At 37.4% G+C, this 12463-nt stretch overlaps 1 protein-coding gene across 2 annotated transcripts; it reads right to left on the bottom strand.

Annotated features, from left to right (window-relative positions):
* Nucleotides 1-9109: 9109 nt before the first annotated feature.
* Nucleotides 9110-11651, bottom strand: LOC114820672 (E3 ubiquitin-protein ligase AIRP2-like). Of its 2 annotated transcripts, none has more exons than XM_070810663.1 (5): nt 11039-11651; nt 10483-10645; nt 10303-10369; nt 9968-10205; nt 9110-9853 (listed from the first exon to the last, which is right to left on the bottom strand). In XM_070810663.1, exons 1-5 carry the CDS (start codon nt 11119-11121, stop codon nt 9646-9648), a joined length of 759 nt encoding a protein of 252 aa, XP_070666764.1. In that variant the 5' UTR covers nt 11122-11651; the 3' UTR covers nt 9110-9645. The 2 variants fall into 2 exon arrangements, with proteins under 2 accessions (XP_070666764.1, XP_070666765.1); XM_070810664.1 differs by having other exon boundaries at nt 10483-10640; nt 11039-11452.
* Between the last annotated feature and the right edge of the window lie 812 nt (nt 11652-12463).

Raw genomic sequence — 12463 nt, 5'->3', positions numbered from 1 at the left:
CTCTTCTCTCTTCAACACCTTTGAAAATGTCTGGCCCCTCCGACCGTCGTTTTGACTTGAACCTTGTTGAAGAGGCAGCCCCGCTTTCTCCAGACAACATATGGCGCCCATCCTTCGTCTCCCCTACTGGTCCTCTTACCGTTGGGGATTCCGTGATGAAGAATGATATGACCGCTGCGGTGGTGGCCAGGAACCTTCTCACTCCCAAAGATAACAGACTACTTTCCAAACGGTCTGATGAGTTAGCTGTTAAGGATTCGCTGGCTCTCAGTGTTCAGTGTGCAGGTTCTGTGTCTAATATGGCCCAACGCCTATTTGCTCGAACCCGCCAAGTTGAATCATTGGCGGCTGAAGTGATGAGTCTCAAACAGGAGATTAGAGGGCTCAAGCATGAGAATAAACAGTTGCACCGGCTCGCACATGACTATGCTACAAACATGAAGATGAAGCTTGACCAGATGAAGGAAACTGATGGTCAGGTTTTACTTGATCATCAGAGATTTGTGGGTTTGTTCCAAAGGCATTTATTGCCTTCGTCTTCTGGGGCTGTACCGCGTAATGAAGCTCCAAATGATCAACCTCTGATGCCTCCTCCTTCTAGGGTTCTGTCCAGTACTGAGGCTCCAAATGATCCCCCTCCGGTGCCTTCTCTTTCTGGGGCTCTACCGACTGCTGAGACTTCTCTTAAGCAACCTTTGTGAAGGCTCCCTCTTGTGTGTTTATTTTGACTCATGTATATGTACATATTTGTAGCTTATCGGGGATATCAATAAATAAGCTTTCCTTCATTTCAACGTATTGTGTTAAATACACCAAAGCCTTCTTCGCTAAGTTCTTTGAATTTTCTTTTGTTGAAGCTTGTATGTTGAAGCTTTCTGAGTGGAGCATGTAGGTTGGGGTAGTGTTCCCTTAATTTCCCGAGTGAGGAAAACTTCTCGGTTGGAGACTTGGAAAATCCAAGTCACTGAGTGGGATCGGCTATATGAATCTTAGAACGCCATTGTGCTCGATCCTGTGTCATGTCCTTCGTTAGATCCAAGTACTCTAAGTCTTTTCTTAGAGTCTCTTCCAAAGTTTTCCTAGGTCTTCCTCTACCCCTTCGGCCCTGAACCTCTGTCCCATAGTCGCATCTTCTAATCGGAGCGTCAGTAGGCCTTCTTTGCATATGTCCAAACCACCGTAACCGATTTTCTCTCATCTTTCCTTCAATTTCGGCTACTCCTACTTTACCCCGGATATCCTCATTCCTAATCTTATCCTTTCTCGTGTGCCCACACATCCAACGAAGCATCCTCATCTCCGCTACACCCATTTTGTGTACGTGTTGATGTTTCACCGCCCAACATTCTGTGCCATACAGCATCGCCGGCCTTATTGCCGTCCTATAAAATTTTCCCTTGAGCTTCAGTGGCATACGGCGGTCACACAACACGCCGGATGCACTCTTCCACTTCATCCATCCAGCTTGTATTCTATGGTTGAGATCTTCATCTAATTCTCCGTTCTTTTGCAAGATAGATCCTAGGTAATGAAAACGGTCGCTCTTTGGTATTTCTTGATCTCCGATCCTCACCCCTAACTCGTTTTGGCCTCCATTTGCACTGAACTTGCACTCCATATATTCTGTCTTTGATCGGCTTAGGCGAAGACCTTTAGATTCCAACACTTCTCTCCAAAGGTTAAGCTTTGCATTTACCCCTTCCTGAGTTTCATCTATCAACACTATATCGTCTGCGAAAAGCATACACCAAGGAATATCATCTTGAATATGTCATGTTAACTCATCCATTACCAACGCAAAAAGGTAAGGACTTAAGGATGAGCCTTGATGTAATCCTACAGTTATGGGAAAGCTTTCGGTTTGTCCTTCATGAGTTCTTACGGCAGTCTTTGCTCCTTCATACATATCCTTTATAGCTTGGATATATGCTACTCGTACTCCTTTCTTCTCTAAAATCCTCCAAAGAATGTCTCTTGGGACCCTATCATACGCTTTTTCCAAATCTATAAAGACCATGTGTAAATCCTTTTTCCCATCTCTATATCTTTCCATCAATCTTCGTAAGAGATAGATTGCCTCCATGGTTGAGCGCCCTGGCATGAACCCGAATTGGTTGTCCGAAACCCGTGTCTCTTGCCTCAATCTATGCTCAATGACTCTCTCCCAGAGCTTCATTGTATGACTCATTAGCTTAATACCCCTGTAGTTCATGCAATTTTGTACGTCGCCCTTATTCTTGTAGATAGGCACCAAAGTGCTCGTTCGCCACTCATTTGGCATCTTCTTCGTTTTCAAAATCCTATTGAAAAGGTCAGTGAGCCATGTTATACCTGTCTCTCCCAAAAGTTTCCACACTTCGATTGGTATATCGTCTGGGCCTATTGCTTTTTTATGCTTCATCTTCTTCAAAGCTACAACCACTTCTTCCTTCCGGATTCGACGATAAAAAGAGTAGTTTCTACACTCTTCTGAGTTACTCAACTCCCCTAAAGAATCACTCATTTCATGTCCTTCATTGAAAAGATTATGAAAATAACCTCTCCATCTGTCTTTAACCGCGTTCTCTGTAGCAAGAACCTTTCCATCCTCATCCTTGATGCACCTCACTTGGTTTAGGTCCCTTGTCTTATTTTCCCTTGCTCTAGATAGTTTATAGATATCCAACTCTCCTTCTTTGGTATCTAGTCGTTTATACATATCGTCGTAAGCCGCTAACTTAGCTTCTCTGACAGCTTTCTTCGCCTCTTGCTTCGCTTTTCTATACCTTTCACCATTTTCATCGGTCCTCTCCTTGTATAAGGCTTTACAACATTCCTTCTTAGCCTTCACCTTCGTTTGTACCTCCTCATTCCACCACCAAGATTCCTTTTGGTGTGGGGCAAAGCCCTTGGACTCTCCTAATACCTCTTTTGCTACTTTTCGGATACAACTAGCCATGGAATCCCACATTTGGCTAGCTTCCCCCTCTCTATCCCACACACATTGGGTGATTACCTTCTCTTTGAAAATGGCTTGTTTTTCTTCTTTTAGATTCCACCATCTAGTCCTTGGGCACTTCCAAGTCTTGTTCTTTTGTCTTACTCTTTTGATATGTACATCCATCACCAACAAGCGATGTTGATTAGCCACGCTCTCTCCTAGTATAACTTTGCAATCCTTACAAGTTATACGATCCCCTTTCCTCATTAGAAGAAAATCTATTTGTGTTTTTGACGACCCACTCTTGTAGGTGATCACATGTTCTTCTCTCTTCTTAAAATATATAGAGAGAGAAAAATGAGCAAATAGAATGAGTTGCAAATAATAATAATAATAATAATAATAATCAAAACAATTGGAGGACATTAGCGTATATTAAAAAAGCATGAGTCTTCCTGACCACCGGAAATTGTGGATAACCGTGGCTTGGTAGCAATTGTTCCCCTTTTCTAAAAACAAAAAAAAAACAAAAAAGCGTGTATTAAAGGAAGTTAAGGACCACTAGGTCGTGGTTTATATGGTATGTATTATATTTAAATGTCTCATACTAAATAAAATCAGTTACATGCATTTAATTAACAATAAAAATTGAGGAATATCAAGGAAGTACTCAATAGTAGTTTATATATTGTCTAATTTCTGCTTAGTGTTTCCCAATAGAACGTGTGACAAAGTTTGAATCAAAATAAAATCGGAGGGCACTAGGCACGAAAATTTGGTTCATCAACCATCTATTGTCAGTTATGATTCTGTATATAGCTGAAACATAAACAAGTTTCACCATTGGTATCCAAAAAGAATATGGGAAAGTGAGAAAAGTATGGTAACTTCAAAAAATTGGGGGTAGAATCTTAGGTTTACCAGATAAAAGAAGTAGAATCTGAAGGTGGGCATGGTGGTGTATGCTTTGTGAAAAAATGCTTGAATGAACAAGGGCATCTTGTAAAGGACACATAGGTAGCTTAATGCATCAATTTCAAAGGGACACAAAGCATGGGTAACTTCTACAATATCACATTATAGTTCAATGCAACGTCAAATGCACGAGTGAGATTTAAATAAACAAATCTTAATTCTTTATTAATTTTATTTATCCCATAAATATTTCAATAATTTATAGTAACCAAGTATTGTAACTACACATCAAAGTATAATTCTACTATATTTGGTTTAGAGAATTGGAGTAATGGTCCTGAATTTTGGCATAACTGGAGCTTTGGTCCCTAAACTAAAATATGTGAGTATTGGTCCCTGAACTTGTTATAATGTAGAGCAATGGTCATTTTCGTTAACTCTGTTAGAACTTCCATCCAAAATAAAAGATTTAAATGGGCAAAAATGGAAGGAAATTATAACGGAGTAAGCCAAATGATAATTGTTTCACATTATTACAAGCTCAATGATCAATACTTGTGAAGTTTTAGTTCAGAGAAACTCTAATTGAATTAAAATCAATGAAAATCACAAAGTATTATAGTCACACGTCAAAAATAATTTAACTAGATTATTTTATGTGCAAGGACTCCTTTTTACTAGTCACCTAAGATCCTTTACAATATTGCATTTTGTGTCAAGACTCAAAGCCGAAAGGCAAGACAAGAAAAGGCAAAGCCTCCCTTTTTGTTGTGCAAAAAATATATTATTTATCCTTGTACACTTGAGAGGAAGGTGATCGAACAAATTGGAGTTCATGTTTTTAATTTTTTGGTAAAAAATATTTGAAGTTGATGCATGTTGGATAAAGAAAACAAGGGTTTGAGGGCACGTGGAATGCATTTGAGAGACAAAGATGAAAAGTTGTTTGAAGGATATTTTGTAGTGGTTGGACAAAAAGCCAAGACCATCTGAACTTGAAGACAACTGAAATCCATTTGGTACCAAACTCACAGTATTTGACCTTTTAATTCTTCCAACCAGTGTTTGTAAAGCATGCATGTTCTTGACACCCGTCTGGTTACACATTATCCAAATCCTTTCGATGAAAGTGGAAGCATTTGGATAACTCCTTTTGTTAATTTAATTGTTTAATGTCATTGCTCAGCAAATAATTCATATAATTAAAGTACCTTTAAGTACTTAGGGTAAGGTTTCACTTAATATTTTAGGAAAATGCATGAATGGGCAGATTGTGAGATCCAAAAATCGGATATATTTTTTATCACCACCTTCAAGTGTTGGTAATACTTAATACTCTGTTTATCACCGTTAGATAGTTTAAATATTAAGATCTGTGTAGTGGACAGACATAAACCTCAAAATTTAAATTCATTCAGGTGAGCATTACTATCATTTGAGGGTGATGAACAAAAATACACCCAAAAAAATCAGTCTTGGTTAATTAGCATCGGCTTTTGAGAAAAAACTTGAGTGTAGTAAAAAATATATCTCTATATTCATATCATATATTACCTAAGTTACTATTTCACTTGTCACGTGACTTGATCATGTAACAAATGAATAGAAACTTGAACATGTATCCCTAGTTACATGTAAGAATGTCCTGTAACCCTTTACTATACAGAGATTTTCATTGTGATTGGAACACGGAGCAATACACCACATCTCATTATACAATTAGAGGGGCATTTGAAAAAAACAAAAAAAACAAAAAAACAAAAAAAAAACTTTTCTCCAATTGTATAACGTAGCGTAACGCTCCCTGTTTCAGTCATCTTGAAAAATCTCTTCTTTCACTAGTATTAAATAACTCATGATGCAATAAGAGAAGGACAAAACATCCTTGTGTTGTTTACATTGACATTAGCAATCAGCTTACACAAGCAGTGTGTTTTGTCTCCATTTCATTAGTGCGTGGTTTTCACTCTTGGTTTTTTGTTATGTTTTAAACATGAAATTAGAGAGATTCTAACCCACATTAAGTTTAACATCACAATTAAGGAACGTTCATGATGCTAATTAATCTCGAAGGAACATCTAACTTTAACAAAAGAATTAGTCCTTAATCTACTTTCTAATCACTCCAATATCTAACAAGGCCACTAGATAGATGACATGCACTCAGTGACATAAGAGGATTCATGCTTAAAAAAGGTAATGGCAGAGTTTGCAGATTTTTTGAAATATTTAAGATTAAGACGGGCTAATCATTATCGTGAATTGAGGCCACGATGCCCCTAAGCAGAAAAATATTGAAGCCAGTATAGTGCCATTTGCTCCATATTGGTGCAAAATAAAGTGGCATCTTTTCTGAAACTCCATTTAATATAAAATATGGTTTAATTTGTGCCAATGATCACTTAATTAAGTTTCTTGACCAACCAGCAACCCAGCAAGAACAAGATTTCCTTGCGCACTTTGTGAAAGAGACACTTGCATATATATATATGCACATACATACGACCACGATATATTTATCACTATGACAATATCTTAAGTTAATCATGCGTTGTCATACCATACAACAGAATGACACTACAACAGTCTCTCAAACTAATTATACAATATCATGCATTTTAACTTTATTACATGACACTGCAGTGGCAAATCTAAGAAATATTATTGGGAGGGTCAGTAAGAATAGCGCAAGTAGCACGCAAAATATTTTGGACAAAATAGTTACCAAATTGGCATTTCATTGAGTCGTGATAGGCCTAGGGTCATTTTTCGAGTCATATTGCATGCATGTCAACAAATACCAACAACTTTCGAGCGAGCATATTGATTGATGTCAATAGCTTTTAAGCGAGCATGGCGACAAATGCTAACATATACCAAGTGCGTCTATCGAAAGGGACCATAGAAAAGCATACATTGGTATGAGGCTAACAGCTACCCTGCCCAATGCTCATAAAGGCAATTCGTCAAGCAGTTGGAGGACATATTTCAAGGGCATCTCAAATTTTCAAGGGGCAACACCAAACTCTTTCATGGAGGATTTTTGAACTTGGAGGAGTCATTTGACCCACCTTGTCTCAAAGGTGGATTCGCCCCTAAGTGGGTGATTGACTTTAAAATATCATGCACATTGTTAGTGATATGTAGAGTCAATTTCTCAGACTAATCATATACTATCATGTATTTTAACTTTATTACATGACAGTCGTTATTGACTTAAAGATCACCGTAATGATAATGATATTCTCATTATATGTAAGTTCCTCCTCCACTTTGTGTCATACAAAAATGCAAATAATTGACATGTGGTGTGAGCCTAAATACATGTTTGAACCTCATTAATTAGTGGGTGAGCCATTAACCTTCTATATTTTTCACCTACAACTCTAAAAAACTTTAGGGAATTATAAGCCTTTAAAGGCATACTTTTAGGAGAGTGGGGTAGAAAAGGACTTTGAAGAAATAAAAACTCAATGGCTCTAAAAGGAAATGCCCACTTAGAAATTCTACAATAATTTACTAAAAGAGAGGGTGAGCATGATTGGTGTCTAAGGAACTAGGGAGATGAACTCCATGCAACTTCTCATCAGTGGACTGCCTTTTTATTTGTTAATTTAAAAGTTAAAAGACCCTTATGCTCTCCTACGATGCTTCCCCTCTTCTTTACCTCTGTATTCTTTCTTTTGTTTTTACTTATATTGTTTTTGTTTTCACTCCCCCTTTTAACTGTTGCAGTGATGTTGAATACCATGAACAACCATTCTAAGAATAGGTCCGGAGAAAAACTTCAGTAAGGTCTAGTCAAGGCCATTCTCACAAGAATATTACGGTATGTTTTTTTGTATAGAGAAGGGCTCACTCCCTTGTAAAAGTGTTTGACTATCTATCTTTCGGCTGACCTATCCAAGTTTTTCTCATATGTTTGCCACCACTTAACTAGTTAACTTTATGCCTTTGTTAGCATTGTTTATAAATCTTATTATCTTAGCAGTTGTTTTTGGACCCAAGCAATTTTAGTTGGGTTGATGGGTTGAGAAGTATCGTTGTATTGATTCGGAGGCCCAATCTGAATGATGATGAGACAATTTGGCAGCCGGGCAAATATTCCTTTACTATGTAGACCTGTAAACCGGTCGGGTTTATTGGGTTTGGTTCAGGTTCAGGTTCAACCTGACCCGTTAAGTTAATTGGTCATCCGAACCCAACCCGTTAAGCTAACGGGTCACCCGAACCCAATCCGTTAAGCTAACGGATCACCCGTTAACAATTATTATTATTTTATTTTTTTTGCATAAAGTTTATTTTTTGTTATTAAGACTTTACTAAAATTACTAAAATATCATCAACTAACGGGTGTTAACGGGTCCTAACAGGTCTAACGGGTTGACCCAAAGTGACCCGTTATTTAACGGGTTCACCCGTAAGTGACCCGACCCGTTAAGCATCCACTCAAATACAAATATTAACGGGTTAGGTCGGGTTGGGTTAACGGGTTGGGTCCAAAATGCCAGGCCTACTGCTTGGGAATTTAAGAGTGATTTATAGTATGATTGTCTCACCGTTACGTATTATTACCAATTCACTAATACAAACTTTGCTTGTGTATTTACATTAGTAACATTTTGTGGCTTAGCGCAATTTTATTACTGATATTTTTCCCTTTTAAATTATGTGAGACATAACACAGATGGAAATAGCATAGTGCTATTCACACATCTCTTTTTATCTCCCTTATACATTTATTTGTTAATTTTTGTCCATTGATTTTCTTCAATTCATTTGATCCGACGGCCGAAAATTGTGAGGTGCATGAGAAGTAAAAAATGAGGGTGTGGACAACACCACCCTAAAAATATTGCATGCCAATAACTACATAAAACAACCTTGGTTTAGCTGTAACAGAAGTTACTCAACCAGGTCCCTTAAAGCCATCCAGTGATGTTAAACAGCAGGATTTAGCATAAAGGCATAGTAGTTTGCTTCCTGTTGAGGGGATGATATGTGTGTTTTCATCATCACAAGGTAGGCACAAAGGTATCCCCAATCACCCCCTCTTCGAGCATTCTGCTATCTTCACGGCACAGCCAATCTCTCGTCCTACATTGACCGATGCTCAGCGGGGAAAATCTACTGATGGCGACTTGTAGAGCTGGATTGGAGCACAATCAAGCTCAGGATTGTTGCTTTTTTAAACAAAATCCTGGCCATTAAACCAACTCCCTCGAGGTTAATCTTACTATGACTCTACTGAGAGCATCTCCAATGCACCGAAGATTTAAAACTCGTATATATATATATAATGAGTTTCATTAAAACGAAGTTCCATCGTGACATGACATTCTTAACGAAATAATTCTATTGCAGTAGCATAAGCACTTACATTCTGTTATCAAGTGGTATATAAATACTGTAAACTTCATTAATTTATAAGAGATCATCAAGTAATTGAGCAGAAACCATGATTACTTCCATTCCAACACTCAGGTTCCAAAAAGCTGAGTTGAATGCCAGGCTTACCTGTTATATATACATATATCCAGGGCTTCCGCCAGAGACTTGCAGGTGCCTTAGTCATTGGAGATGGGCAGGATGCTCCCATAGTCTCATATGCAACTCAAGAATCTCCAAAGCTACCAGCTTATCGTCTGAAAACAGGCATTCGGTACTTTAGTTGACTATATACAGCTACCATGAGACAGCTCGTCAACCCGGCATGGTAGTTTACATTGAACTTCCCTATATTAGGCTATATATACATTGGGGTAATGAGTAATTTGTGTACTTTGCAACTTCATTCTTCATGTTGTGAGTCAGAGCATGTAATCGTATACCACAATATGCGTTGCCGGCACAATTACAGGTAGATTTTCAATATAAAGATAGAAACGTCTTAGGTTCTCCTGCGCAAGGGTTACTGCATCAATAACATCACCGATGCTAGTGAGAACCCACAAATCTCTGGAGCTAACACTCTTTAGGCTGCCGCGGCAAAAAGGGCAGGATTTCGATCTTGCATTCCTGCAAATCAGGCACATTACAGAATAAATATTTTCCACAGGTTACCTCACCGGTAAGCAAAATGATTTTCAGTTCGCTAATAAGCAAACAAGTGAAGATGGAAATTGATCATACCAATCATGGAAGCAGGTGAGGCACATGGAATGCCCACAGTCAGGCAACACCATCTTTGTACAGTTTTCCATGCATATCCCACATTCATCTTCTCTCTCAAGATCTTTATCCGAAAGCTTCCTTTGGTCTTCCATCCTCTTTCTGCCCAAAACATCTGTGCATCGACTTCTCTTATTATTATTATCTTCCAGTTCGTTAAATTCGCCTTCAAGTTGCCTAAGATAAGGGTATATTACAGCTGCATTGATTTCCAGCAGAATTCACCGCTATGTCAAAAACAATTCTTCCAAGAACCGGTATGTTTTCAATAAGAAGCTAACAAGAGAATAACATACCGTAAAATTCCCTTAAAGTGACCTTCTGTTCTTTGGAGGACAATGAAGGCATCCCATCGACATATACCTGTACAATATCGTAAAGCTTAATTTCGGTCTTTAGGAAACAAAAGATTGTCTTTCTGCAGCAGGCAACTGGGAAGTAAAACGAATAAAGCATGAAACGGAAGAGCAGCCCACCTTGTGTACAAGGATGTGGAGAAGGCCTAAATAATTGGGAAGTACATCAGTGCAACTACAATCCATCCATTCAATGAGATACAGGAAGAAAGGTGCAAAGGGGCTGTAAGACAATCTCATTTGGATACAGTTCCCACCATAATCTCTGGGAAGAGCAGCTGCCCTGCAACAAAATCCATCCCAAAAACAAATGGAAAAAAAAAATCAAAAAATATTTGAGCTTCATTTGGGTAGAAAAATAAGAACAGCCTGTGGGATTTTTCTTTTTTTTCCAGAGAAGCAATTAAATTGGCAACATAAAAGCAGTAATGTATATAAAGCTGGAAAATTTCTCACATAAAAAGCCTTAAGGAAACAGTATCGAACTTAAATGTTTAGGGAAAAAAAAATCCAACTTTACCTTCTCTCTCAAATGATAAGCACTACCCAACAACCACAATTCAGTTGGATTAACTACCCAACAAACTACCCAGAAGAGGAAAATGCATATGGATTATTCCACAGTTTTGATTGATCACCAACAAAAAAAAAAAAATTAGAGAAAAAAGAGACTCACAAGGTATTGGCATGTTGGATATCAGCTTCAAGAGCTTTGATGGATTCTCCATAAGAAGACTTGCAGGCATGAGCTTGCCACATATGTTCTTTCTCTTCTCACTTGAATTTTGGGATGGAAGAACAGAAAGAGAAGGGAATAGAGGGAGGAAAGAGGGTGGGGGATAAGATGAAAAGAGTGACTTTTGTTTTTCCGTAGGAGTTAGTTTGTTTTTTAGTTTTTGTTGGTGAATCTGTTGCAGGTTGGGGACATTTGATGGTGGGGTTAATAAGAAAAACAGGGAAGAGAGAGAGAGAGAGAGAGAGAGGCAAAGGCTTTGCTTAGTGATCAAACCTTTCACACTACAAGGAAAGAAAGGGATGCCTTCTCGTTGAGAGATTGATTAGTGTGATAAGAACACTGAGCTCATACGTTATGTTATTATCATATAGATAGATACATTTGAAAAAAAAGAGTTTATGACTATTATTCCGTGTTTCAGATGCATTGAAAAAAATTTCATTCTTATTTTCATGTTTTCTCTTCATATTATTTTATCGACTTAGCGAGGGAGGTTTGGATTCCCAATTACCCTTTCCATCCAACTCCAAGACCAACTCTGACTTTTGATAATTGATACTTTGGATTAAACTCCTCCTTAATCAATGTTGTCAAAGAATAAAACCACCCACTTTTGGTACTAGCGGATATTATTAATCAAGGTATCAACTACCAAGCTCCTCCTTAAATCTATGTTGGTAATCCATGTAATGGTATTTTATAATATATCTTAGTTTTATTAATAGTATATATTCCGCTCATAAAAATTAATTATATTTTCACTCAAATTACATGACAATTTGACCGATCACACTTATGTTTACTAACATTTTTAAGTATGCGAATGATACGAGGGTAATACGGGTATTATAGGTTGAAATCGAAAATGAAGTACATATCTTTCACATATGACTCACTTTTTATTCTTTATGTGTTAATAAACGCATAATGTATTGAGAACAAGAATTTCTTAAGAAAAAAATTAAAAGTTAAAATTCGAGTCCTATTAGTTTTAACTTTTAGGACATGATGCCTTCTTCTTATACAATCTCTCTCTTTTTTTTTTTTTACTAATTTGTGAAATGAACAAATTAAAAGAGAATATTATGTAGTAGGTAAATTCTCCTGATTAGATGTAACTTTTTTCGTTATCAATTAAATTTTTCTCATACCACTGAAATTTAAAAAAAAAAATATATGTAACAAATAAATTATTAGTAATTGCTTAAGTGGAGATTATTGCATATATGACATCAATAGTGGATAGCTACGCACATCCTTAGCGTTACTATCTTACCATAATGAATTGAATTATGCTAGCATGACCTACCAATGCGAATATAAGTGATTTTGAGTCGTTGATGTAAATGTAGATACACAATCGTC

This window comes from Malus domestica, chromosome 13 (genome assembly GCF_042453785.1).
Source record: "Malus domestica chromosome 13, GDT2T_hap1".
Lineage (NCBI taxonomy): Eukaryota > Viridiplantae > Streptophyta > Magnoliopsida > Rosales > Rosaceae > Malus > Malus domestica.
The sequence above is the reverse complement of the archived record's forward strand: the minus strand, read 5'-3'. Positions and strand labels throughout refer to the sequence as shown.

What these genes read in the sequence shown, in the direction of transcription:
- LOC114820672 (XM_070810663.1), bottom strand. Translation starts at nt 11,121, where the DNA reads ATGTGGCAAGCTCATGCCTGCAAGTCTTCTTATGGAGAATCCATCAAA. An exon ending in ATCCAACATGCCAATACCTT is followed by an intron (nt 10,646 to 11,038) that starts GTGAGTCTCTTT and finishes ATTTTGTTGCAG; the next exon opens with GGCAGCTGCTCTTCCCAGAG. An exon ending in CTCACCTGCTTCCATGATTG is followed by an intron (nt 9,854 to 9,967) that starts GTATGATCAATT and finishes CCTGATTTGCAG; the next exon opens with GAATGCAAGATCGAAATCCT.